Genomic DNA, 26,995 nt, shown 5'->3' on the forward strand with positions numbered 1-26,995 from the left:
AGACTGCGGTGAGCGGCCGTAAAAATAGGAATGTTTTCAAAATAAACAGCATTAGAGGCGCTGCGAGAAGAGGTGGAATTTCGGTTCAGGCTGAAGTATTCTGGACTCCTCCTGAGTCCAAAGTCGGCTCTCCAAACCTCAACGTCGCCCTTTTTGTCAGAGTAGGTGTGTACCTTACTGCTTCAGGTCTGCTGAGATTTACTGCAGACAAAACACACTTTAATCCAGCGTTTAGGGGACGCTGTCATCCAGAATAGAGACGATTCTGTGGCATAAATGAACTCTCATTTTCCTGTTTATCATCGTGTTGTGTAAGACTTTTAGCTCCTCAAACCTTTGAAATATTTAAATCTGATGCAAACCATCGCTTTTTTAAGGATGTTCCTCTTTGGTTTGATTTATTTTTAGAAAAAAGCCACTGCCGCTGTTGTGGCAAAATGACTCAAAAATAATAAAATCCTAACTTTTTCACATTTGTTGCTCTTTCCAAGGAGGTGTGAACATTACTACTTTAAACCTTCTGCAGACAAAACACACGTTAACAACATTCAGTGCACACTTCCTGTTTGAATGCTTTATTCAACCACAAAAAGAATGAGCGATCCGCTGTATAAATGACTCCAGAAAACATAAAATCCCTCTTTTTTTACCTCAATTTTCTCATAATTTGCAACATTCTTTTTTGAATCTATCAAATCAAATGTGCAGATAAAGACTTTTCAAGGACCGTTGAGATCATCTGTAATTTATTTCAGATAAAGCAACATTTCCCTTCTTTTCATAAATTAAAGCTTTAAAAAAAAGGTGCATCATACAACATTTGGGATCCTAAAACCTTGAGAGTATAGATGTTGTGTGTTAAAGAGACTTTGCAGCAGCTACATTTGTGTCTCTTCTTCCGATGAGAAGTCTCGACTCTGACACTTAGTCCCATTTGAATCCAGCTCAGGACTGGCATGCTGTTTCTGCATGTCTGAGTGCCAGAGGGCCGCAGCAGCAGCAGCGAGGTGTTCGTGGTATTAGCCTACCTCCTACTGGAAGCCAGCATCCCTCCCTCCCTTGCTCCCTCCCTCCCCTCAGACCACAGATAACAAAAGTTCTCCAAGGTAAATAGGGGAGAGTGGAGGGCCAGTAAATCCCACCGGTCATCCCCCTTTGCGTCAGACCAAAAGTATGCAGCCAAATTTGATTACCCAAAGCAAACACGGTGCCTACGAGGACACGGAAATGTGAGGCAGTTCTGCTGATATCTGATACTTGTGGGTATATTTTAATCTGCGGCTAAGCTTTTCTTTTTTTTTTTAAATCTGTTTTGTTTTGTCATAATTTATGTCGTTTAAAACCCATTTCTCATACTGCAACTGTGGTTTCGATGCTGTTTGGCCAGACGTGCAATCAAAAGTACAGTGAGGGGAAGAAAAAACTCCAAGCGAGGGGAAAGTTAAACTAGGACAGAAGAGTCTGTCATTATTCTCCCAAGCCATCGACAGCGGTATTTATCATTTCACCACAGAAGAGGGAATCTTTAATTTCAAGAAAACCCTGAATTACGAGCCCTGGAAAGCATTCCACAACTATTAAACCCATTGTGTTGGACTAAAAATAAAAGAAATGTTTGTCTTCTAGCCTTTGTGCAGCATAATGTAAGCAGGATAGCTTTATTATCAACAGTACACCCACCACCTTTCCTGTGATATCGCAGCCAGGTTTCTCTAATGCATCCTGGTTGCACGGTGGAGAAACAAATACATCAGATTGGAAAAAAAAAAGACAAATCCTCACAATGCAACACTTGTAATGTCGTTGCAGGAGCAGCAGAGCAGGACCAGATGCGTGTCATGCAAACAATGCAGCTCCCTTATTCTGAAAAAGGAATAATAAAAAAAAGCCCCATGTTCTCGGAAATACCTTGATTTAATTTTTTAGCGGCGCTGCAGGAAGGAGGGACCGGGGACTCCTTAAACTGATTGTCCGGTCGGTGTCCTCCTGTCGACCGTGGACAGATTAATTTGTCAGAAGGGGGTTTGTTTATGAGCCTGTCAGTCCACCAGCTTGTTTACAGCCGCCTCACCTGTGCCAGGACAGTATCTGCCCGTCTGCACAGGCAGGGGGCCATTATCCTGATGGGCAGTAAGAACTGGCTCTGTTTGAACCAGAAATCCTGGAGGGTTGGTCGTTCAAACATTTCTCACAGCCATGGTGTCATTTGGAGAGCGACGTCAGGGAGCGAGGTGAAGTAAATCTCAATGGATGCAACCAAACAACCGACGTCTTTAGATTTGAAAGGCTTAATTTGACCATTTCTTCATTTAAAAGACGACGTCTAGATTGGTGGTTCCAATAATAACACCAAGGCAGAAGTCCAGAGAGACTTGATGGTCTACGTGTCGACCAAGATGTTTTTCTGACCCACAATTGAGCAAATCAATTCTTTCTTGGCTCAGAGTTTTAGGTTTAAACAAAAAGTTACTGCTGGAATTCACATTTCAGAGATAACTGAGGATGAGGAGTGGGCAAATGTACGCTCATTTTTTAGATATTCAACATCAATACCTTTATTTACCTTTCTTCTGAGGCTAATTTGTTAGCTTTGGCTTGGGTGCTAACTTGTTAGCTTTGGCTAATGCTCATTCTGTCCCCCGAAAGAATGCTTCGACAGTTTATTAAAAGCCTGTGACCGTTTCAGTATTTGATTTATCCCATGCCGTCATACTTTAAAGAGAATTTCAAGGAGTGTCTCACATTAGCTTCATTAACTTAAAGCTTCAGAATATTTGTCCCCTCCTGTTTTAAGAGCTTCACTTGACAACATAATTTCTTTGTCTCCACCCACCTGAGGCTAAACCCACCAATGAGCTTATTTCTTCTTCCACCCAGGAAATGTTTGTGCAACTCCAACTCTTCATTTGTGGTTTAGGGTTTGTTTTCTTTTAGCTAGCAGCAAGGCGCTGATGACTCTGTGCTATGATGACTGTTGTGGTGGAAATAAAAAAAAAAGAAAGAAAAAAAGAAAAAGTGTGCACACAATACGCTTTGGATAAAAAGCATCCGCCAAATGACATATGATAAAACAAGCGTGATCCTGCATGCAGAGGATTGCAGCGGCGTCACAGCCAGGGAGTAATAAGCTCAGGCTGCGTGTTGGCTGGAGCTCTATGATTGCTCAGGTGGATGTGCTCCGTGTTGTATTTAATCACTCTGTTTGGCGATTGAAGCTTTCTCCGCCTCCCCCGCCGCTTGTTGTCATGTTAAAGGTAAATAAGTCACTGTCTGGCCCGGATGATAGCATTCATTAAGCGTGCTGAACAAAGCGGCGCTGCGCTGCGATGCACAGCGGTGCCTTTATTGCTTTCTCCATACCTGCTTCTTAAAGGCCTCATTGTCAGCGTTTGTTGGTTTGGATTGTACTCACCCCTCCTTTTTCTCCCCCCCCCCCTCCCTTTCTCTCCTTCTCTCCCCCGTGCAGATGAAATAAAAGATGATTTCGACACCCTGGGGCCTGACGCCACTTTGCAGGCAGTTGGAAACGGTACAGGTGAGTTGACTGCAGATGTGTTGTGCTGTTGTTTTCTCTCGCTGTTTTCTTGACTTTTTGTTCCCACTCCCTTCATTGCAACATGCTTTAAAACACATTTCTTTATGCCTGGCAATGCTATAAAAGAAGCTTTTTACTCCGGATAAACGCTGGTTACATCTCCAGTTTCATCCAGTTTAACCAGAGTGAACATTCAAGACATTCAAGACATAACGCTTCGATTTATCATGCAGCCTCAGACTTGTAAAATAACAATAGCAGAACAGTTACATCCACAAACATGAAGCTATAAGTTAGGAAAGATGTCATCCTGCTGAACACAGATCCGGTGTCGTTTACATTCAGCTGAGGTGATTATAATATTTTAAGAAATGTGTTTTTTGGCGTCTCAGTGAGTGTTTGTGTCCTGTGTCCGACGCCTGGTGGAACTGAACCCTACCTGCCATTTCTCATTAAGCCACCGAAGCTTTACTGCAGCCACGCACCCCTCCCTTCCATGATATCATCCCGGCCACCCTGACTACTGGCCCTGCTCGCTGCTTTGGGTAAACCAAACGCACCCCACAGAACGCTACACAGCCCTGCCTTTAAAAAAAAAAAAAAAAGAACCTCCCTTCAGATTTCATTATGTTCTGTTTGTCGCCATGTTTTCTTCTTCGTCTTTCTTTCTGTTGCACGTCCAGCAAATGTTTTCCATTTTGAACCACTCAAAGGAGTTTTTTGGAAACAATGCTGTGGCACCGCTCGTGGAAGCTTCCCCGCCACCAGATCACATGTGATTTCATTTAGAGACATGAGCAGTTTGATCACGTCCCCGGTGCCAAAGCACACTTTGATCCAGGTGATTTCCTCCCGCGCTGGGACCAAAAATGTGACGTTTTCCTTAAAGAAACATCCATATTTTTCACCCAGACAGACCTAAACATGCAGGAGACGACTCCTTTTATTCAGTTAAATGATAAAGAAGCATGAAAGTGAAACTAGAACATGAAACTTAAAACATTTCAGGTCCAGAACCAGTGGGTTTTCAAGATGAATCACTTTCATTATTCATGCAGAATGAATCAAATGTGAAGAATAGCCCTCAAAAGTTTGAATCTCGTGACAGTAAAACATCAAATGAACAACATTTCAGCTCCAGTGGGACGTTTTCTCCTTTCCAGAATCTTTCAAAAAAAAAAGAAAAGCCCATAGTAAATGCAGTTTCATGATAAAAGACTTGAAAACATTGCACTGACTGAAGGAAAACAGAAACTACACTTTGTTTTAAAGCCCATAAAGTTGCATTTTGTTGATGCTTAACTTCAAATCGCCAATTTCTGCTCCAGATTTGACTGCTTCCTTTAAAATCCTTCATATTTGACATCCAGAATGACACAAAAATTAAGAATAAGACTGTTTTTCTGCATTTGAGTTATCAAGAAGAAGCTTAAAAAAGGTTGCATATCGTGAAAATAAGAAGTGAAATCACATTTTATACCACAAGGGTGGTTTCTTCTTTAAGAAATGTTTTTTTTTTTAAAACCAAAATCTTCAGATATGAAGAGAAACACTTGTTCTTTCAGTTAAATTATAGAGAATATTTAGGGACTGCATGTTGCTAAAGTAAAACGTGAAATTGACAACATTTTACGGTTGTGTGTTCCTAAAGAAAGATCTGCGTTTTCCTCCCCAGTGGCTCAGAAATTAGACATTGAAGGCGTTGCTGTGATTGAAAGAAAAACATCTCAAGTTCAGAAAGTGTTTGCACAAATTAGCATCCTTGTCTCTCATCTGTCACTCTGAAATAAGTGCTTAAAAACACTACTTTCCTGCTGCTAACAATTAGCTTAGCACGTCTTCAAACAGCCAAAAAGAATCATCTAATGAGAACGCTGGATATTGTTGCGATTATCAAAAGAGATCCATTGGCACTGTTGACATTTAGGTGCCATTTTTGACAACCGAATATCTACTACCTTGACCTTTTGCAAATTGGACCGCAAAGTCATCACGGGCGAACAAATCGCTCTTTAAACCTCACCTTAGCTCGCCGTCTAAACGCCTAATTAACAGGGGATGCAGTCTGATGAGACGTCACTTTTTTTTTTAATTTGGTGCAGAATTTCTCCAGTTTGTAAACAGTGTGAATGTCTCTATAAATGTGTGTGTGTTGAAAGTCAGCCATCCCCTTGACTAATGAAGCCTGCTGATTTCTTTTAGCTCCGGTTTGTTTTTGGAGGCAGCTATCTCCACACTGCAGCTTAGAGAGTTTCCCCCAAAGAGGAGGGACTGGGAAATAATTTGAGAAAACGCATTGTGTGGCCTCAGCACTTTGGCTGGCTTAAGATACATTCTGCTCCCCTTCTTTCTTTCTTTTTTTGCTCCGGTTTGTGGTTTGGCCTCCGTAATCTGTTCAACACAGAATCAACAAAAGCCACAGTCTCTTGATTGACCTTATATGTGAAAGTCGATACAAAGAAACATGGCTCTGTTGCTGATTAACCTCGGCCTGTGTATGTATGTTCCTTAATGTGTATAAGTGTGTTTTTCTTTTATTTCACAGCCCTAAACCCAAAATCAGATTTTATGTCAGGACTAAATTGGGTCAGTGAAGTTTCTCTGCAGCTCACGGTTTATCTCTGACTTTTGTCCGGATTAAGTTACAATTCTTATTTTAGGCGCCATGGCGTGACAAGCAAACCCGGTAATTTAGATGTATTCTCCCCAAAGCACGGCTGTAATGTTTTAGGGTGGCTGTCCTCATCGCATTTCCACCAATATCCTCCTGTAAGACATTTCTCAGGGGATAAAAATGAATCCAATTTATTCCTCCTCTCCTCTCTATTGGTCTCCTCCTTCATCGTCCCTCTTCCTCTCTCTCTCGCCCTCTTTTCAGTCAAGAGCCTCGATTGCACTTCAGAGTTCGAGGACTTCTTCTCCAAGCGGAAGCTGGACGACGCCGACAGTCACGTGGTGAGCATCGCCGAGTACCTGCAGAGGGGAGACACCGCCATCATCTACCCAGAAGCCCCTGAGGAGCTGTCCCGCCTGGGCACGCCGGAGGCCACCGGTCCAGAGGAGAACGGTACGAGTCCTGTTTGTTTGCATCCTTTATCATTTTGTACATGTTTGAATTAAAGCTGTTACTTTTATTATGTACAATGAAAAGTGTCAAAAAAGTTTTCCACATACTTTTAAGATCAGAGAGGTATAATGTCCAATAGAAACCAAAGTACATTAGCTGTTTAAATTAGCTATCTAGCTAACAAATTTGATGCTAACCTATTGTTACCTGGACACATTCCTATGTTAGTCAGTAATTTGGAAAAAGTTGATTAATTAAGAATATTGTATGACAAGTTTATGTGTAGTAAATGTTTCAATTTAGCACAACAAAAGTACAGCCAACCACAATGAGTTAGCATCAAGCTAACGAGTTTGAGGCTTTGGTTATTGTTTTTGCTTGTAGCTTTAAGTTAGCTTATAACAGTGTGAAAGCAAAACAATTGACAACAAGGAGAATTATAAACAGGATAATTGGGATTCATTGAATGTATCTAATTGTACTTTAGCGATTAGACTCTAAGACTGTTTATTATCAACAAGGACAACAACACATTCATGAAATCAGGTAGCTAATGAAGCTCGTGAACTTTAAGAAACAACCGTTTAACCTCTCTGGTAAGCGACAGGAAAGGTTAGGAAAAAAGAAAAAGAATCTGGACAGAGCAGCGGCTCTTCAGGCTGACACGGCCGGGCAGCTGTTGGTCCCACAGATTCGCCGGATGCCTCAGTGTTTACCTACAGTCTTAAGCAACAGCTGGGCAGGGGCTTGAAATCAGATAGTGCACCTCCGAAGCTCCCAAGAGGGGGAGAAATGGGGGCGAGGGGGCTGAATTGGAATGAATTTATGATTCATGCTGCAGAAATGAGGATAGTGTGAGTGTGAATGGTGTTAAAACGTGACTTTGTGTTGATGGTAGCATGTGTTTTTGTGCATTTGGTAGCTTAGTGCCGTTACTCTGTCAAGGAAATAGTGAGCAGGGGGAGTGTATGTGGAACAGAACATGTGTGTGTGAGAGGAGTCAGGAGGAGGTCTTAGTGCAGCGGATGCCAGCCTGACACTGCTGCTCTCATGTGGAGCAGATTGCAGAGATAACTCCCATACCACTCCTGGGCAGCCCGCCCGTTAGCTGCCATTGATTCGCTGACCTTTTGGCCCGCTTTCCCTTCCCCTTCCCCTTCCCTCTCCTCCTCCCCCCTCCTCTTCCCGCTGTCTCCCGTGCAGACCTGCCACCTGGAACGCCAGATGCCTTCGCCCAACTGTTGACCTGCCCCTACTGCGACCGGGGCTACAAGCGTTTGACATCGCTGAAGGAGCACATCAAGTACCGCCATGAGAAGAACGAGGAGAACTTCGCCTGCCCCCTGTGCAACTACACGTTTGCTTACCGCACTCAGCTTGAGCGGCATATGGCCACACACAAGCCTGCAAGGGATCAGGTTAGGGGGATTTTTAATTTTTACTCCTCCTCTTCCTCTCTCTCCTCCTCTTCTTCTGTCCCCCATTTCATTTCTAATGTCCCTCCGAGAAGGGAGATCATTTTTTCTGATTGGCAATCATTATTAATTTTTCATGGCATTTTGAAGATGCAGATCCTTTAATGGTAATAACTTTAATTGAGGGACTAAATGGTTTTTTGATGGCCCTCCCTGATATGATTTTCCAGTGGCGTGTTCACGATCGGATGATTGTGTGAATTTCCAATTTGGAAATTTTTATCAGCTCCTTAACTTCACTTCACTTCCTGGTCTTTAATGTTCTTCGGGTGCAGCCTGCAGCAGTAGCACTCCATCAAACCCCGCCTCCCCCCCTCTTCTAATTTCATGCACTGCATAAACATCTGTGTATACTTGAATTTTCTCAAGCGATTTATACCCCTATACGTCTGAAATATAATGTGAATCCGCTGGCAGTTAGCATGAATCACCTTAAAGTCCTGTGAGGTGAAAACACATCCAGCAGTCACGGCCGTTTAACTCGCTTGTCAGCTTTAAGTTGAAGATGCGCTGCGAGATAGATTGTGGCAAAAAAAAGAAATTGCACGCTTTCAGAGTTTTCGCACATTGGGGGATAATTATAACTTCTCAGTGAAGTTAAATTAGAGCGGTAAATATCAACGGAGATGGAGTCTGTTTTTGTGCCTGGATGGAGGAGGAGGCCTCTCTAAAATGTGAAGGCTCTACTTTCCTGTTTTGAGAGACACGCTGACATGTGAAAGAAGGAAACTTTCATCGCCCTCTTCATGCTGAATCTCCTTTATTATCAACTTTGTGCTGAGCGAAAAAGCAAAAGATTCCAAAATTAGCTCTAAAATATTTGAAAAGATGTTTTAACCCTTCCTGAAGTAAATCACAGCGCGGAGAGGACTCATGACACCTTGGTGATTTTTGGTGAAGAGATTTGTTTGCCTTTATTAGAGAGGACAGCTGAAGAGAGACAGGACACATTGGGAGTAGAGAGAATATTTGTATGGATAAAATGAATCCATCAAAACAAAATGTACGGAAAAATGGATAACACAGCAACCAATTCTCTTTGAAATGTTCTCTATCTATTTTATTCTATTTTATACATTTCTACAGTCTTATAATTTATTTAAGTTTTTCTCACCATTGTTGTTTAAATTGGATGGTATTTCTTTAGATTTTCTTCCGTTATTTGTTTTGATTATTTTTTATTTAAAATTGAATCAAATCTTTTTTCAAATCTTTTATTTCCGTTAGAGGAGGTTTGCCTTGTTCTCTAGTTTGTATGCTTTTTTATTTTCTCAGTTATCTAAAAAAGAACACAATAACAAACAGGAAAGAAAGTTTCAAAATATATAAATATATTTTTTTTATGTTTGAAGACAAATTCTCAGAAAAAAAAGGGATTAAAATAATTCTATTTTATCTTTATTTTTCACATTCACAAGTCACATTAAGAATATATATATTTTTTATAACACAGAATGATGTGTATTCACCCCTAAAAAAAAAAGTGACATAAATAATTGTTGCCTCTTAAATTTCGCCTGCTATGAAAGTCTTGTGATGTCCTGTGTAAAACGGTCCAATCCCAGCTGCTCTCACGTTTCCCCGGTGCTCCGCGGTGTTCAGTGACAGGTCGTGGCTGTTGTGTCGGGGCCCTCTGAAGCGAACACGACAGGCTCAGACTGTGGCTGATTTGATCAGATGTCAGCAGCCAGCACTTTCACCTGATCTACCAGCTGGGTGTAAACGTGAGCAGATGGGCCGTCCGTCCCAATCCTCATATTACAATGCTGCCGCTGCTCCCCTCCAGAGCCGCAGTCAATGGCCAAAGACTCCCATTCAGGCAGCGTGGCTCCTTCCACAAAGCCGGTTATCTTGATTTGTAAATTAGCTGGATTGCTTAAGTGGTAATCCTCCAGATGAGATTGAGGTGATGTCTTACTCTGTGAGATTTTCTGTTAGTCGGCGCTCTTTTCTTTCTCTTTTTATCCATAATATCTTTTTCTCTTTTGTTTTTTTTTGTTTCTTTTTATTTGAGTTACAAAACAAAAATCAGCAGTGAAGAAAAACTTCATTCTTTACACGATTAAAAAGTAGAGAAGCATGTGAAATGACAGACTCTGGTAAAAGTAAATAACTAATTTAAGTTCTGTACTGAAGTCAAAGTGTAAAAGTACAGGCTAAAGTGACTAGTAGACCTCTGCAAAGGTCACTTCATCTAACAACATTCTCACTTAAAATCCCATAAAATTAAAACATTTTTGCTCGAATGTAAAAATCAGATGGATTTAGATTTAGACTCCGAAATCTGCTCCAATGTTGTGGGCTGTTTCTGCTGGTTTGCAAAAACGCCTAAGTTTGCATATTTTGAATGCTTCATCTTTTGGATGTTTTCGTTGTTTTGGCCTGTCCTGCATTATTTGCACCGTTGGATGCACAAAATAAGCGTCTTTCCATCATGTTATTTTTCCACCCATTAAGGTTGAAATCAGCCTTGGTGTCGAGAACGCAGTGGACCGTGATGCAAAGTAAAAATAAATCTATATTTCCCCGCAAATTCATTAAAATAATGAGCCAGTTTTTAAAATGTTCCATCGCTCTGTGTCAAAAATGAAAAAAGTTGGCGGACAAATAAAAACAAAAGTAGAGAGGAGATACCTGCGCTTAAGTAAAGGAACCAAAAATAAGTCGTCTGTTACGTCCAATCTCTGCCTCTCAAACATATCACTTCCTGTTTGTATATTTAGCAATTACCAGCTAACTCCGGAGCAATCAGATTAACATAAAGAATAATGTCCTGGATAGGTAAACATGTGCTCTGCTGTTCCGTCTCGTATGTTTACAAGCCTTAATACTCCTCCTCCTCTTAAGCAATTAGCTGAAATATGACTAATTAGAGGTTATACATATGCAAACATCCAGTCTGGTCCCCGCCCACAACCAGCAGTGGCGGGCGGTGTTCACACTGAAAACGAGCTATGAAGGAGAGCATTTTGCCGGTGCCATTCACAATTAAGAGCGCCGAGCGATTGTGCCTTATTAGCAGCAGTGGCGAGACTAAACTTTACCGGGCAGGGGTCCTCTGGGGGGAGTTAAGGGATGGAGGTGGAGGTAGGAGGGGGGCGAGAGGGAGGGGGAGCGAAGCAGCTGTTGCTGTTTGTTTATGCAACTCAGCAACATACGAGCGGTGGGGTCCCTCTCCGGCGCTTGGCTGGGCCCCCTGAATCTCCCCGCTTGATCTTTGAAGGTTGGGGCTGTTTGAACAATTCCTCCCAGTCCTCCCAGTGTCCTACGCGCCACCATCTGTCTCCCCAGGAATGTGGGTAGAGTCAGCACACACCCCAGCATTTGTCAAGGCTGAACTCAGAGGAGGGGGGGGGGGGGGGGGGGTGTTTCCCCCCCAGCGAGCTCGTAGAAAATGTGTCTTTTTTTAATTTACTAACTGTTTAACGTCCTCTACTCCCACTTGGATTTAATCGTGCTGTGAGTGATGCGCCAGGTTCACACACCCAGTGTTGTTGTTGTTGTCGTTGTGTATTATATTTAGATTTTTTGTTCTTTCTTTTTAGAGCACAGGCCTTGTTTGAATTGCAAATTCGATGGATTGCAACTGATGTTTACCTTTGAACGGGGAATCAAGGCCGGGCCTCTTCGCTCTGTTCTGTATCCGCAGATTATTAAAGAGACATTTGAGGCTTTAAAAAAAGACCCAATTACTATGAGACATTTGAAAGTGTTCTTGAAAGAAGTACAAAGTGTAATTCACCCGTAGTGAATGCAGGTATGCGGGGCGAAGGAGCTCATTCTGAATACCTTTCAGACTGATTAGGCCCAAATTAATGAAAAGTAGATCAAATCGTCGCTTCTAATGAAGGGGAAACGCTCAAAAAAAAAAGACTCTTTTCATTTATTCTATTTTCTGGGCTGCCAAATTCTAAAGGCATGCCTCCTTTGGCTGAGGAGCCAGGAAATTAAAAGGTATGTGATTCTCTGTGTTATCGCCGCCGCTGCCCGGAGTCGTTGGAGGGAGGTGGGAGTAGAAAGCAAAGATGCTTCGTTTGGCGACTGGAGCCGTTTGTTGCTTGTTTTCACGCAGGCTGATTGTGATTATTTACTGAACTCTCACCCTCACGTTGTTTGTACATTTTTTTCAACATCTCCTTTTTTTTTCTCTCTCTCTCTCTCTCACAGCACCAACTGCTCAACCAAGCGGCCGGCAACCGCAAGTTCAAATGCAACGAGTGTGGCAAGGCCTTCAAATACAAGCACCATCTGAAAGAACACCTCCGGATTCATAGCGGTGAGTCGCGGGAGGAATGTGAATATTCATGACTGTGATTTTTGAAATGTGCAGAAATTCCTTGTGGTTTCTTTCGGACCCTCCCTGCTGCTGATGGACGCTGAACTCTGCTGTGTTTAAAACCAATCCGGCTGCCAAGTCAAATATTTGCTTAGAAATGTGTATGCGTGTGAAGCACATCAGCAGTTCTCATTTATTAGCTTATTTGTCAGGAATAATGTCCGTTGATTAACAGAGGAGCTAAATGAAGCAGCTCGAAGGGCAAAATTTTCATCTGTTGCCCCTGGCCGGATGGAAAGGGACAACTTTGGAATTTATTAACAATTTTATTGCTCAGAAATGAACCAATAAACCCAACATCATTTGGATGTTTTGACGTAAAACAGAAGGCTCTCTGCGCTGGTGCAATGATTTTGATTTTTACAAGTCAAAAGCAGCCTCTGACATCCTGATGGTTTTTCTTTTCTTTTGTTTCTTTTTACATTTTTAACAAAGCAGACATTGAGCTTCCCTCTGCACATTTACCATGGCAGTGTCAGTAAACTATATATATTTTTAATATTAAGTTATCCATTCACACAAATATCTTACGCTTCATATTTTCTGTTTCAGGTGAGAAACCATACGAATGCCCTAACTGCAAGAAGCGCTTCTCCCACTCGGGCTCCTACAGCTCCCACATCAGCAGCAAAAAGTGCATCGGCCTGATCGCCGTCAACGGTCGGATGCGAGGCAACATGAAGACGGGCTCCTCCCCCACCTCCGCCTCCTCCTCGCCCACAAACTCTGCCATCACCCAGCTGCGGCAGAAGCTTGAGAACGGCAAACCGCTCGGCCTCCCCGACCACAACAACCACCTGAACATCAAGACGGAGCCGCTGGACTTCAACGACTACAAGCTGATGATGGCATCTCACGGATTTGGCGCTCCTGGGCCGTTCATGAACGGAGGCATGGGAGGGAACAGCCCACTGGGAATTCACCACAACTCAACTGGTCAGAGCCCCTTGCAGCACCTGAGTATGGCCGGACTGGAGTCACAGCTCTTGTGCTACCCCGGTCCTCTGGCAAACAACCTGAGCGAGGTGCAGAAGGTCCTGCAGATCGTGGACAACACTGTGTGCAGGCAGAAAATGGACTGCAAGCCCGAGGAGCTCTCCAAGCTTAAAGCCTACATGAAGGAGCTGGGGTCTCAGGTGGAGGAGCAGAAACAGGGGCTGGCACAAGCGGGACAGGTCTGTCTTCCTCTTGTCAATCACAACGGCGCCACCAAAAGCATCATCGACTACACGTTAGAGAAAGTGAACGAAGCCAAAGCCTGTCTCCAGAGCTTGACGACAGACTCAAAGAGACAGATCAGCAATATCAAACGAGAGAAACCCAACCACATGCTTGACGGAGGTGTGGATGAGAAGGTGCAGGAAAATCACATGTTTACACCCTATGCTTGCCAATTTTGCAAAGAAAGCTTCACCGGGCCGATACCTTTGCACCAGCACGAACGCTACCTGTGTAAGATGAACGAGGAGATCAAAGCCGTGCTGCAGCCGAGTGAGAATCTGATGGCCAACAAACCGGCGATGTTCATGGAGAAGAACTCCCACTTACCCTCCTCCATGTTGTCTGAGAAGGGACTCACCGGACACATCCACCCCTACAGGGACCACATGTCTGTGCTGAAGGCGTATTTCGCCATGAACATGGAGCCCAACTCGGAGGAGCTGCTCAAGATTTCCATAGCGGTCGGACTTCCTCAGGAATTCGTCAAGGAGTGGTTTGAGCAGCGGAAGATGTACCAGTACGGCTCCAACAGAAGCCCGCCTCTCGAGCACAGGAACAACATGGACATGGTTGTCGGAACAAATAACCACCACACTCAACCAAAAGACTCAATGGCAGCTAGGTCACCTGTGTCTCTACTCAAACCTTCTGACCGCATCACCTCCCCCTCCATCGCAGAGCTCCACAACAACGTGAACAACTGTGACAACTCGCTCAGACATTTGAAAAACCACCAGTTTGGCGGCAACGGTGCCAAACCCCAAGGCGAAAGGTTGGACCAGTCCCGCAGCAACACCCCCTCCCCGCTAAATCTGTCGTCCACATCTTCCAAAAACTCCCACAGCAGCTCCTACACTCCAAACAGCTTGACTTCGGAGGACCTGCAGGCCGAGCCGCTGGACCTCTCCCTGCCCAGACTAATGAAGGAACCCAAGCATGCACTGACTGTCAAAAGCAGACCGAAAGTCAACAGCATCACCATCGACCATAACAGCATCCCCTCCCCACGAGAGCACTTCGAAGAGCCTCTGAACCTGGCCTATCTCAAGAGGGAATTCTCAGGCTCGACCAACAACGGGACCCTTGAAAAAAGCACTAGCCCCATCTTCGGCATGAACCCGTTTGCCGGAAAACCCCTGTACACGTCACTTCCACCTCAGAGCGCTTTCCCACCTGCCACATTCATGCCCCCGATGCAGGCCAGCATACCGGGTCTCAGGCCCTACCCGGGCATGGATCAAATGGGCTTCCTACCACACATGGCCTACACTTACGCAGCAGGGGCGGCCACCTTTGCCGAGATGCAGCAGAGGAGAAAATACCAGCGGAAACCAGGTTTCCAGGTAAATAAGCCACCTGTGGTTTTGTGAAAGAAGCCCCCAGGCTCACTCAGGCTCCCTAAAATGATCTGAACTCATTTTGGTGCTAATTAAAAAAACCACTTCAGGAGAGTCAGGAGAGAGAAAGTCTCACCTGAGGTAGACTGAGCTGGCAGAGGCAATGGAGATAAACAGCAGTGACATGACCCCGGGGTTGGTGAAAAGGGAGGTGTAGTTAGGTTGTGTCATGGAGAAAAGGCTGATTTATACAAGGATGATAATTAAACTATTTTGGATTAATGAATGAGGAAAGGAACCATTATTTCAGAAAGTTTTGTTGTGCTTAACATCTTAAATTTGTCATTAATTTAATGAAAACTGCAGAATAATTTCTTGTTTTTGCTTCCCAAATGAAAGCGTCTGCTACTTTTCCAATTAATATTTTTTAAAATAAATTATTTTCAGGCTTTAGAGTGTTGATGGGGAAGAAAATATGCAATTTTGAAGATGCAATATAGAGCTCTGGAAGCAATTCTCGTGACATTTATTGACTAAATATCAAAAATGCCAAATGATTATCAAGAATGCAGCTTCACTCCATTCCCAATGAGCCTCTAACCTCATGTTTAGATGTTATACGTGTCTAATTATGATTAAAAACAGACATTTAGGGGGTCTTCCGGGCTAAACCTGAACAATTCATATATTTAATTCAGATCCAAATATATATCAGGACAGATTTTGGCCCTAAAATCTGTGATTGTAACCACTGCTGCTTTTTGTAGAAACCATTAAAGCTCCACTCTCTGGTCCTCTCCGAGCTCTGGCCTGAACTCAGATATCTTCTTATTAAATATGGGTGAAAGGCCTTTGTAAAAATGACAAAGGTGAGCCCCGGAGCCGTGCACTTCTCTGAAATTTCCCGTCGCAACTTTGCTGCATTTTAAAGAGCGAGCCACAGCACAAAATGAGCTCCTACATGTGGATTAATAATGCACGGGCTCCATGTTCATTACCAGCGAATGCTGAAGGCTGTTTAACATAGAGGGAACCATTTTGATGAAAAAAAGTATTAATAATGTTTCCTATTCTAAGTTATTAAATTAGATTTTAAAAATACAGCTACAGGCGTTTAGTTCAAATTGATTGCAGAGTGATAGTGGTCCCTTCTTAAAACACAGCCTGTCCTCACATTATCACCCTCATATTCATTAAAGGAACCTTTGGTGGCTCAATATTGGCCATTAAGGTGCCCCTTCTGATTTTAATCATTATATGAGTTTGCAATTTCAAGAATGGTTCTCCGCGCCTCCTCTAATGTTGTAATATTGTCCTCCATCACTTCATGTTTAAGACTAATCTTCATCATAAAAGAGAGTTTTTAAAGGATTGTGCAGAATGAACGCTGCTGTACAAAATGAGACCACACTGAATACGCCATTATGGAGGGGCTTCATAATGAGGAGCGTGTCAGATATAGATGGGGGATATTACTCCAGAGCGGGAAGTTTTATAAGAAATCAACGCTGCTATGTGTTGTAATTAAAAATGCATGAGTACGTGTAACATGGTTTGATTGTTTGGGAGGTACGGCTCAGCTTACAGCTTCATCTGCTGGAATCAATCAATTATTATTTTAGCATAGCAGAGTTTTTATTCCAAGAAGAACAATGTATGTGCACTAACACATCATCTTTGGGATAATCTGCTATGTTTGTTATACTTTATATTTTTTTATTACTATGTGATGTTTACATTTTGAGGGACTGCAGATGTAAACTAGCTCTAAGCTAACTCTGCTACAAAACATCAAATGGCAACATTTATGTTTAATATTGTACACGGTCCCTTTACTAATAAAATATAATAATATCAATTCAATTTGTTCCGAAAATACTTTAATTCATAGAACTTAAACTTGTGTCTGAGCTTTTATTTTTCAATTAAATTAGCAGTTGTTTAGCTATTAGCATATTAGCTTCTGTTTCTAGCTAGCTTTATTTTTTGAAATTCCGTTTCTTTAAAACAATTTGTCGGTAAAACTGTGTGGCTAGCCTTGTTAGCTATCTAAGATAATGCTAACAGCAACCCTTGGCCATTCCCTTAACAACTTCCTTTTTTCTCACAGTCACTGGATGCACTTGAACACAACATTCACTGTGTTCTTCTCTCCCCTTTTTCTTTTTCTTTGTGTTTTTGAAGGGGGACCTGCTCGACGGTACACCAGATTACATGTCAGGGCTGGACGACATGACAGACCCCGACTCCTGTCTGTCGCGGAAGAAGATTAAGAAGACCGAAAGTGGTATGTACGCGTGTGACTTGTGCGACAAAACATTCCAGAAGAGCAGTTCCCTTCTAAGACACAAATATGAACACACAGGTATATACTGTTCTAGACCCTTATATTTTAAACCCCATGCTTTTTTATGTTTTAAATGTTTGTGTTTCCAAATCAGTATGAATATTTATATACTTTATGTTCCCCCCTTTTTTCTCTTTTCTTTCCTTCCCTGTTTTAAGTTGTTTGTAATTCTACACCTAACTTGCCTTTTCATTGACAGGCGTGTCCAAGGAATGAGTAGATGTTTAGACCAGAAAGCTTGCTAAAAATGTGATTTGTTTGTGTGTGTTCTTCTCTAAAAAAATACACATTTGAAAAGATGTAGTGCTCTTTTGGAAAAGAATAGACTGTAATTAATGCAGGTAGGCAGAGCAGAGGGAGCTTTTCAAGTGATTGTGCTCTTTATTTTCCAATCATACCCTGCTGTTTGAACCATTCTGCTATCTTTAAAGACACACATCAATTCACCTAGATATATAAAGCCCTGAAAAAAGGCCTTAATGCCTTTATCGGCCCCATTATTGGCGATAGATCACATCAGCGGAGCGGTGCTCAGAAGCTTCACAGCGCTGATAACAAGTATTTCATTATAGTTATAATACAGAGATCCTCTTTCACTAGGTTGCATCATTTATTTTATCCGCTATCTGTAGCCGAGTGCTCGCCGCTTCATGCAGCCTTCATGTTATCTGCGCGGACATAAAAGGGAGGGAGGGGAAGCGTGTGTCGAACTCTTTAAAAAAAAAAAAAGGGAGGAGGGGGGCGTTATCTCAAGAAGAGTTTCTGCATCTAGCTCAGGATGTGACTCTTTAAAGTAGTTGTTTTTAAGAATATTATCAAACTCAGAAGAGCTTTTGAACCCGACAGAGGAGTCTTGTTTTGTGCGAGCGAGGCAGCCATGTTTGCACGCGTGCTGAGCTGCAGAAACTGAGGATAAGAAGTTTTTCAAGACAAATTTATCCTCTTTTTTTTTTTTCACGGCTTTAGTTTTTTAGACAAAATCCTGAGTGCAGAAGTCTGTCCTTTGGAATAAAATGTGCGGCCACATAACAAGCCGGAGCACATTTATTTAGCCCGACAGTTTATGGCCCCGTGTCATAAAACTATCTCACCCTGCCCTTGTGGCCAGCTTGGGTTTCTCATTTCTGCCCTGGCATCCGAAGCGTCCCGCAGCCCCAGCCCAGATCTTAACCGAGGCCCAGGCGTCACCATGAACTTGAATCATGCTCGCAGATAAGCAGAGTAACCCCTCGGAGCCTCTTCCTTCCTCCTCCGCCCATTTTGGACGTGTTTACTCCTTTGTCGCGCCTTCTCTGTTTGTTTTCCTTGTTTATTTATGTTGCATTCATGAGCTTTAAATAAGTAGTTGTGGTCGAGTTTCTTCATGCTTTTAACCACGGGAGGGAATTTCCATAATGTCGGGCCATAAATGCGAGCGCACTTTCTCATCGTGCTCACAATTTGAATAAACAAATAACCCCAAAGTCGTATGTCAAAGTTGGATTTAATGCTCCGTGATGTCATTTTTACTCCATGCCATCAATTCCATCAGACTTTTCCTCAACGTTTTGTGCTCCTTTTTCATCTGACTTGTGTGCTTTGCTGGATTTGTAAGCGGGACAGTCGACTCACGTCTCGTTTTTTTGTCTTTCTTGTGTTTTCTTCTCTGCAGGCAAGAGGCCGCACCAGTGCCAGATCTGCAAGAAAGCCTTCAAACACAAACACCATCTCATTGAGCACTCCCGGCTGCACTCGGGGGAGAAACCCTACCAGTGTGACAAGTGCGGGAAGCGGTTCTCCCACTCTGGCTCCTACTCGCAGCACATGAACCACCGCTACTCCTACTGCAAGCGGGAGGCCGAGGAGCGGGAGGCGGCAGAGAGGGAGGCCCGTGAGAAGGGCCACCTGGAGCCCACGGAGCTGCTCATGTCGCGGGCTTACTTGCAGGGCATGACACCTCAGGGTTACCCAGAAATGGCTGAGCGCGAGGCCATCCTGAGGCACGACGCAGTGAACGGAGGGATCAGAGAAGGACGGAAGGAAGTGGAAGGAGGGTACGCGAAGATCGGACGCAGGGACGAGTTCGAAGAGGAGGAGGAGGAGAGCAAGAGCATGGACACGGACCCGGACACGTTGAGGGACGAGGAAGAGAACGGAGAGCACTCGATGGACGAAAGCTCGCTGGACGGCAAAACGGAAACCAAATCGGATCACGAGGACGCAATGGAGGACGGCATGTAATCGGAGATTTTTAAAAAGCTTCCCATCTTAAAAAAAACAAAAAAAGAGTTTTAATTTCTCTCTTTTTTCGGTTCAGTATTCTTACCCGCTCGGTTTAAAACAGCCGTGTTTTAAGCTGTACGTGCACGTGCCTGAAGCTTCCGGGAAGCTTCCCTTGAAGAGGGGGGAAACAAATATGTCTGCCGAACAAGACATGGACTCGAAATCAATCTGGAGGAGGCATGGGTTTGTGAAATAAGCTGCATTATGCAAACCGAACAATGAATAAATGAATACATTTCAAAAAATGTACAGTACTAAGGCCTAAAAATATGTGTGGTGCTAACCTCCTCAAATAAACCCCCTGTGTTCCATAGTATTTATAGCACAACTAGTGACTTGTACAAATTGCACTCCGCTTCTATAATCATGAACAAAAATAATAAAAAGTATTGCCTATGTATATATTTATACAGTGTTGGAAAAAGAGCAGTAGTGTCTGCACTACAGTCCTTCGGTATTACCTTTTGTTATCACCTACCTACCTACCTACCTACGGTGTCGTCTTTAGTTTTCGCCACAAACATCTCCAGCCACACTATTTCAGGCCTCTTGAATCAACTCCAAATGAAGGACTTTGAACAAACGGACTGTATGACGGACGGAGATTTACAGAGACCTTCGTTTTTAAGGGAAAATACAGTTTATGGACTGATGGAGAGGAGGGAGGGGGGGATAAAAAATGAAGGATGAAGCCTTTGTAAGGTGTTTTTGATAAGAAAAAAAAAGAAGCCTTATATGCAAACCTTTTAACCTGTGTGTTTTCTGCAAGTGCCACCCTCGTATTGTGTAAAAGGAAGGTTACTTTTGTTCACCAGCTTCAGTATTATGAAATGGTTCACCGTTGTTCTTTGAAGCATCCGTGTCAGTATTATAGGCAGCAGTTCCTTAGTTTACATTATGTTGTGCAATGTTCTTCTTTTTTTTGTCAGTATTACACCAAACCAACTTCTTTCTTCTTCTTCTTTTTTTTTTCTTTGGAAACAACAAATTGCATTCATTTTATTTGTAGGTTTGAAAAAAAAAAGCGTTATTTATGTGGCCCATTTTATATTTCCTAATTTTATTTATTTCATACTGTTGTGTACAGTACTATAGTTCTTCAATATATAGATATATTTTAGTAAAAAGGAACATGGTGTCGATCATAGGGGCAAATTTTACGTAAAGAGAGCATTTATTGTGTTTTGAAACATTGTGAAATGCGAAGTTTAATCTTATTTTATTTTATTTCCTTTTTATTTTCCAGTTGCTGGAAAATTCCAAATTTGGGAACTTTTATACAATTGTGAAAACACTGTATTTTCGACTGAAAAATTCCACTTTCTTCATGTTTGTTTCTTTTTTTAAGCTAAAAAAAATGAAGAGGGACTGTTAAATACTATGTATGATATCATGACTGAAGAAGAATCTTTCCTGAAATGTCTTTGTAAAAGTATTATTGAATTCTTAATTTGTAATTTCTCTTGAAAATGAACCCTGCTCGAATAAAAGTAGCCAAATTACAGAGTACCAACCCATCAGCGCGTCGTGTTTCTTCACACACCGAGAGCTTTCTCTACTGGCAGCGTCGGCATCCAGTCGCTTTCAAATTCTCTCCATGGAGAGAGAAAGTGGGAATGGTTCTCCCCTCACACCCACATCTTTCTGCTCCTCATCATTATGTTAATCACATACAGTTTCAATTCACATTTTCTAACAGATCAAAGTGGGCTGACCTCGGCTCTGCTGCTTATTACAGCTCATTGAGATGAGAAAGTAAAACCAAACATGTTGTTTCTACATCTTCTTTCACCTGCACGTTTCATCCACATGCATCACAAAGAAGAAACACTTACTGTCAACTAATCCTGTAAGAACACCTCAAATGTTTTGATCCAAACAGGCAAACATTCCCTTCAATCATGATGATTAGTGTCTCTGTGCACAATTATGTGTCAATCCGCCGCTGAAAATAGTCCCCAATAACTACCCGGATACCTCCGGTTAGAGTCATTTCTGCTTAAAACTTCAGTGTCCTGCAGTGTCAGTAAATGATGGAGTCTGTCTCTAATATGATTTATAGTTGTGATCGGTTTGGAAGATAAATATTTGAATGTTTGGATGGGATTTGTTGACAGTTAGAATAACAATACGGCTCCCAAAGACATACTTATTTATTGTGTATATGCATTAAAGAACACAATGTTTGGAGTCCCACCTGGCTCTGTATTGGGTGCTCAGTACATTTAGGAAAAATCCAAACGTTAGCCCCCTCAAGATATCCATACTGTTGTAAAACCCAGGATTTGTAGTCTCCTTTTCCAAATCTCACTTTTAAACTCTCCTCGGCGCTGACAGGTGGACTCCAGCAGCGGCCTCCTCTCCGCTGAAGGAGATGCTCGGCTCCATTAGCCTCACGCTTTGCGTTATGCAGATTCAAAGCAACATCAAACGGCCGAGATGAAAGCGCCAAAGGTTGAGCGATGCCAAACATCAGAACACGCTTTGCATATTCGGATTGCTCCTATCGATCGGCGTACCATCGGATCATCGGCGGAGCATCCTGCAGATAAAAGCCGGGGTCTTAAATGATTAGCTGATGAATTTGATAATGTGCTTCGAACTGATGCACACGTGAAAGATGAGCGCGCGTGTCGGGGCGGGCGAGCGGGGAATCCTCAGGAGACCATGAAAGAAATTTCCACCTTCCTTCACTTTTGCATTTTACATCCGCAGAAGAGCTTCACAAGCGACTTACTGGAGGTCAAAAGTCAAGATGGATGGGATGAAATATTCCTGCAAGCACAGAGGGAATCACTGAATAAGGAAGGAGGAGAAAAATTACATTAATCAGATCATATTCTGATTAAAACTCTTATTTACCTCTGCACAAGGCTCTCCTCAGGCCCTCCTTTCTGTCTGTAGGAGTCCAAGTCGTCACTCTTCAGATATCGGCTGATACTGATGTTAATCCAATCAGCAGATCAATACTGTCTCAGACTATTAGCCCCGGCTCAAAGGACGAGCGCTTTTAATTGCAATCAGGCTGCATCAACCTGCTCTGCATTGATTTTTTTGTGCGTTTAATAATAATTTCAGTTTGCACTTGAATATGTTTGGGCTTTAAGTGTCGCTCCTGATACATTTTGTATGAGGCATCAGTGAAGAAATTGACAGTTTCTGCTTAGACTGAGCATCAAAAAAGCAACCATTAGACGCTAAAATCACATTAAAAAGAAATTTTATCAACTTTTAAGTTCTTATTTATTGTCGTTTTAGGTGAGGCTAACTCCAAACACACAAAATGATTCTATGACTGTCCAAAGATGACATCAAACCTAAACTGTTTTTTAATGAAGCTTCTTTCTAAATTTTAAACAACAGAATGAACAACATATGATTCAAATAGTTATTTTGATGTGTTACACTGCCACTTTCCTGCTTGCTGATTGGCTGTGGGTCGGGAAGGCGGGAGTTAGCGGGAAGAGACAGGAGAGAAGACAGCGCAGCAGCGTGAAGCAGAACAAAAAGACACAAAAATGACTTTTAACTATCCAGCCACGTCGGTGAACAGTCTTTCGACGTCACCTGTTGTGAAGGTGAATTAAGGACTTGGATAGTGGAGGTCGTTGATGTGAGAGTGAGATGTAGCGGCTAGCTGGTTGCTAACTCAAGTAGCTCGATAGAAGTCGCTAAATGATGTCATCGCCTAATTTGCATAATTGGCATGTTATTGAAACGCTGTAGGAGAGAATAAAAACGTCGTGGGAGAGACAAAAAGTGAGTAAAAACACCCTAAATATCTTTCTTCTGTTAATTCTTGTTTTTATTTTTTGTTTTATTTACTTTGCTATTGAAATAGGACATCACTTCTCAATACAACTTCATGACTTCAGACACGGAAACGCAGAGTTTTTGGTAAATTTCAAAATAAAACACATATACGGACTAACAATCTTGTTTTTGATCATTTTATCAATATGTCAAAAAAGGCAGCGAATGAACAACAAATCAACAGACAGACAAAGCAATGTGCTGCTTTCACGTTTGTCTCGAGTGATCTTGGAGTTCTCCTGTGATTTGTGTGAATATATTTATTTAAGTAGAAGTATTACTGTCAGACAAATATTAACAGTTCCTCCATAAACATTGGGAGACTTATGTCTTTGATATTTCCAGCTCTTATTTTATTGTCCTTGAGCCAAAAATCCACCAAATTCTTGGCACCTGGAGAGATTAACAACAGTCAACCAAACCTTCAAGGAATTTTGTGGCATAAAGACACTATAAAGGTGCAATAGTCGGCAGATTTGAAGGATAGAAATGACACCACATATTCATCTTAAAATGTGTTTCATTTGTCCAACAGTGCTTAAAAACCTGACAGACCTCCTACCTGCTCAGGATTCAGACCTGTTTCTCATCTTTTTCCAGCATCTTCAATTTGATGCCCTCTGATGTAAAACGGTGTTTGGCGTTTCAGCCGGCTAATCGAACATTTAAAGGGAGGAAAAAACAACAACACGAGCGTGTAGTGGTGTAATTCATATGAGTGTCATGCAGCCATATGCCCGGGCCAGATTGGTGGTGTATTTTGGACAGCTGAGCTCTAATGATTCACTGCTGGGCCTCGTGTAGACCAAAGCTAAGTGTACATTTTGCCTCAGGCTACTTCCACAGATACACGTGGAAGTAAAACCTGCTGGTTTGCATTGCAAAAAAACCCCTCTGTCTTCTTTAATTCCTCTCCTTTACCTGCTTTTTTCATCTTTCCAGAGACCAGAAAGTCCGTGTAGCATGTGGTAAAAGCAAATTAACTTTATTTATACACAAAACCAGAGTATATATAGAGAGAAAGAATCGCAATATGGAAAAAGAGACACAAGCAGAGCAGCAAAATGAAGACGTAAGGGGAAAAAAAGATCACGCTTTAATGCACAAAATAAGAGCGATAGAGCATGACAGAACACGTCGGAGCCCGCTGAATGAAATGAGGTCTGAGGTCTGGGTTTTTTTCAGACGAGGATTGGAAGTGTATTTTATTTCCATGTTGGAGTCAGTCGGAGCAGCGCTGGAGAACAGATCAGTCCCTGAAATACAAACAGAGCGAGTGACTCAGAGGGCGATCGGCCTCGGATCTAAAGAGGAGAACCAACACGCTCAATACTAAAGGACAGGTAGAGCACGCAAGGTGTTCGCTTAACATGCATCATTATCATCATCAGAAGAATACATCTTTTAAGCTGCTCGTCACTGCAAGGACTCTCCTCAGAGAGACACTCGAGCTGTCTCCAGCAACATCACTCACATTAAGGAGTGTTATGCACAGAGCTAGGCTAGCTTTTACCCCCAGTTTCCAGTCTTTGTGCTAAGCTAGGCTAATAAATATTCTCATGTTACTCATTGATATAAAGCACATTGTTTCCCCTGACAGCAAACGTTTCCTTTAGATGATTTACTGAACAGAATATATTTGTCTTCATGTTCAGAACATTTTCACACCTGAGTTTCAATCAGATCGAGGTTGATAGCACCAGGTGGTAAAGGTCATTATTAAATGTATATATTGCTTTAATTAATGTTATTTATTATCTAATAGATTCATGAAAAAAATGGGTCTGGCTGAAGGAAAAGTAGAGGAGACTCTCCCACTTTTGACCTCATTAAATTATTTACATTTCCCCATATGCCACCCGGACCGTTTGCAGGGCGCATGAAGGACGAGAGAGAGAGAGAGAGAGAGAGAGAGAGAGAGAGAGAGAGAGAGAGAGGGAGCACTCCTCGGACCTGGCATTCATCGAGAGAAAGTTCAATGACATGCAGGGAGGGAAAAAGCACAAGTGACCAGCAGGGATTGGCCAATCAGAGCGTCAGAAGAGCAGCCAGCTGTTCATTCTGGATGCAGCGAAAAAGAGCCTAGGAGCAGGTGGTGCAGCCCGGTGCCAGCGGTGCTACAGAGGAGGACAAGAAGAAGAAGAAGAAGAAGGAGAAGATGGTGATAAAAGAAACTGGAGCCTAATGTGCCGACGTTCATGTATTTCTTCTGGACTCTGCGCCTGCGTTTTTCTTGCTTTGCCTCGCAGTATTACGCATAAATAATCCAGGAACATGAGACACATCTCTGTTTTCACTCAGAAGAAGAACCTTGGGCTTTATTTGCGTGCCATTTTTCATAACGCATCCAAAACACTCCACAGAGCGTAAACGAAAGAAGCAATTAATGAAAGGTAGGGAAGGAAAAAGGAAGGAAGGGATGTAAAGGAAAACAAAGGTCATGAAATAGAAGCTGACTAAGTCCAGGGAAATGCTCTTGAATTTTATATAAATGTTCAACTTTAGCTCTAGAGAAGGGTTTCCTACATTACCCAGAATGCATTGGGCTCTACAAACTGCTGTGCATTTAAATTCACTTTTTATTTCTTCCATTTCTTACTAAGCAGCGAGCTTTAACAGAAACCCTCAGGCTTTATTCATGTGTCGTTTTCTAAATAATCCAAAGAAGAAACAAAAAAAGCATCATAGAGGAGGAAGTGGAGGTAAAATTAAGCCATAAATCATAAAAACTGTCAATAAAAAATGAGCAAACATGAAGATAACTTAAATTTAAATGAGCATTAAAGCTCTACTTCATCTCTCTATATCCATTCAGGACCTACCTGCTGATGAAAATTACGCTATTTGTGTTGTCTGATGTCTATTTCAGCCTCAGATGGAGATATCCTACATTTCCCAGAATGCACAGGGCTCTCTGCATCCTCTACAGTGTGCTAAAATCAAACTTTTCTTCTTGCATGTTTGCATAGCATCCACCATAATTCATAAACTGTTAAACGTTCTGTAACAGGGTGAGGGTGAATGCCTTTTTAAAAAAAAATGATTGTGATAAATCTTGAGGTTTTTTGGCGTGCTTCCTGCAGAGCGGCGTGTGAACTGGAGGTGACAGAGTGAGTCTGAGGGGACAGTGAATAACAGCAGCTGCATAGCGTCACAAAGACAACAATGCTCCGAGCGTCGGAGGGGGTCTGCTGCACCGTGGTGATGTTGGACAGCTCTGCAAAGACCCCCGCCTGGAGGTTTATTAATTTGCATTTATGGTTTTATGCTCTGGCTGCCACCGAAACACCGCGTTTGGCACAGCCCAAGTCATGGTATGGAGGCGGTAAACCTCACTCCTGCTGAGATCTGGAGGAGGGACGTCAATAGAGGAAGATGCTGCAAAACTTACATAAACTTTTAGAGGGTTATTTGAAAGTGTCCAAAGGTAAAGTGACCTCAAAGTGTCTGAAGTTCACATAAGAACCGAGAGAGCTTTACACGTAAGCTCAAGATTTTAAAATGTTTGAATTATCTGAGAGAAGACTTGCAAACTTCCTGTTCAAGCGCCCCCTGTTGGATGACACTTTGTACCCATCTCTTTTTAAATAAAGATTTTTTTC

General features: G+C 42.4%; 1 protein-coding gene across 4 annotated transcripts in view; it reads left to right on the forward strand.

Moving 5' to 3' along the window:
* zeb2b (zinc finger E-box binding homeobox 2b) overlaps nucleotides 1–21,089 on the forward strand; it is a 91,558-nt gene extending 70,469 nt beyond the window's left edge. For 2 of the 4 annotated variants that reach the window (XM_065952047.1, XM_020634176.3), the window contains exons 4-10: nucleotides 3,467–3,535; nucleotides 6,414–6,602; nucleotides 7,806–8,020; nucleotides 12,245–12,353; nucleotides 12,966–14,977; nucleotides 17,156–17,336; nucleotides 18,970–21,089. In XM_065952047.1, the coding sequence (XP_065808119.1) occupies nucleotides 3,467–3,535; nucleotides 6,414–6,602; nucleotides 7,806–8,020; nucleotides 12,245–12,353; nucleotides 12,966–14,977; nucleotides 17,156–17,336; nucleotides 18,970–19,538 (3,344 nt within the window). In that variant the 3' untranslated portion in view covers nucleotides 19,539–21,089. The remainder of the gene's footprint in view (nucleotides 1–3,466; nucleotides 3,536–6,413; nucleotides 6,603–7,805; nucleotides 8,021–12,244; nucleotides 12,354–12,965; nucleotides 14,978–17,155; nucleotides 17,337–18,969) is intronic. The other 2 variants (XM_065952048.1, XM_020634180.3) reach the window with 1 other exon arrangement.
* Nucleotides 21,090–26,995: the final 5,906 nt, after the last annotated feature.

The sequence above is a fragment of the Labrus bergylta genome, chromosome 24 (assembly GCF_963930695.1).
Source record: "Labrus bergylta chromosome 24, fLabBer1.1, whole genome shotgun sequence".
NCBI lineage: Eukaryota > Metazoa > Chordata > Actinopteri > Labriformes > Labridae > Labrus > Labrus bergylta.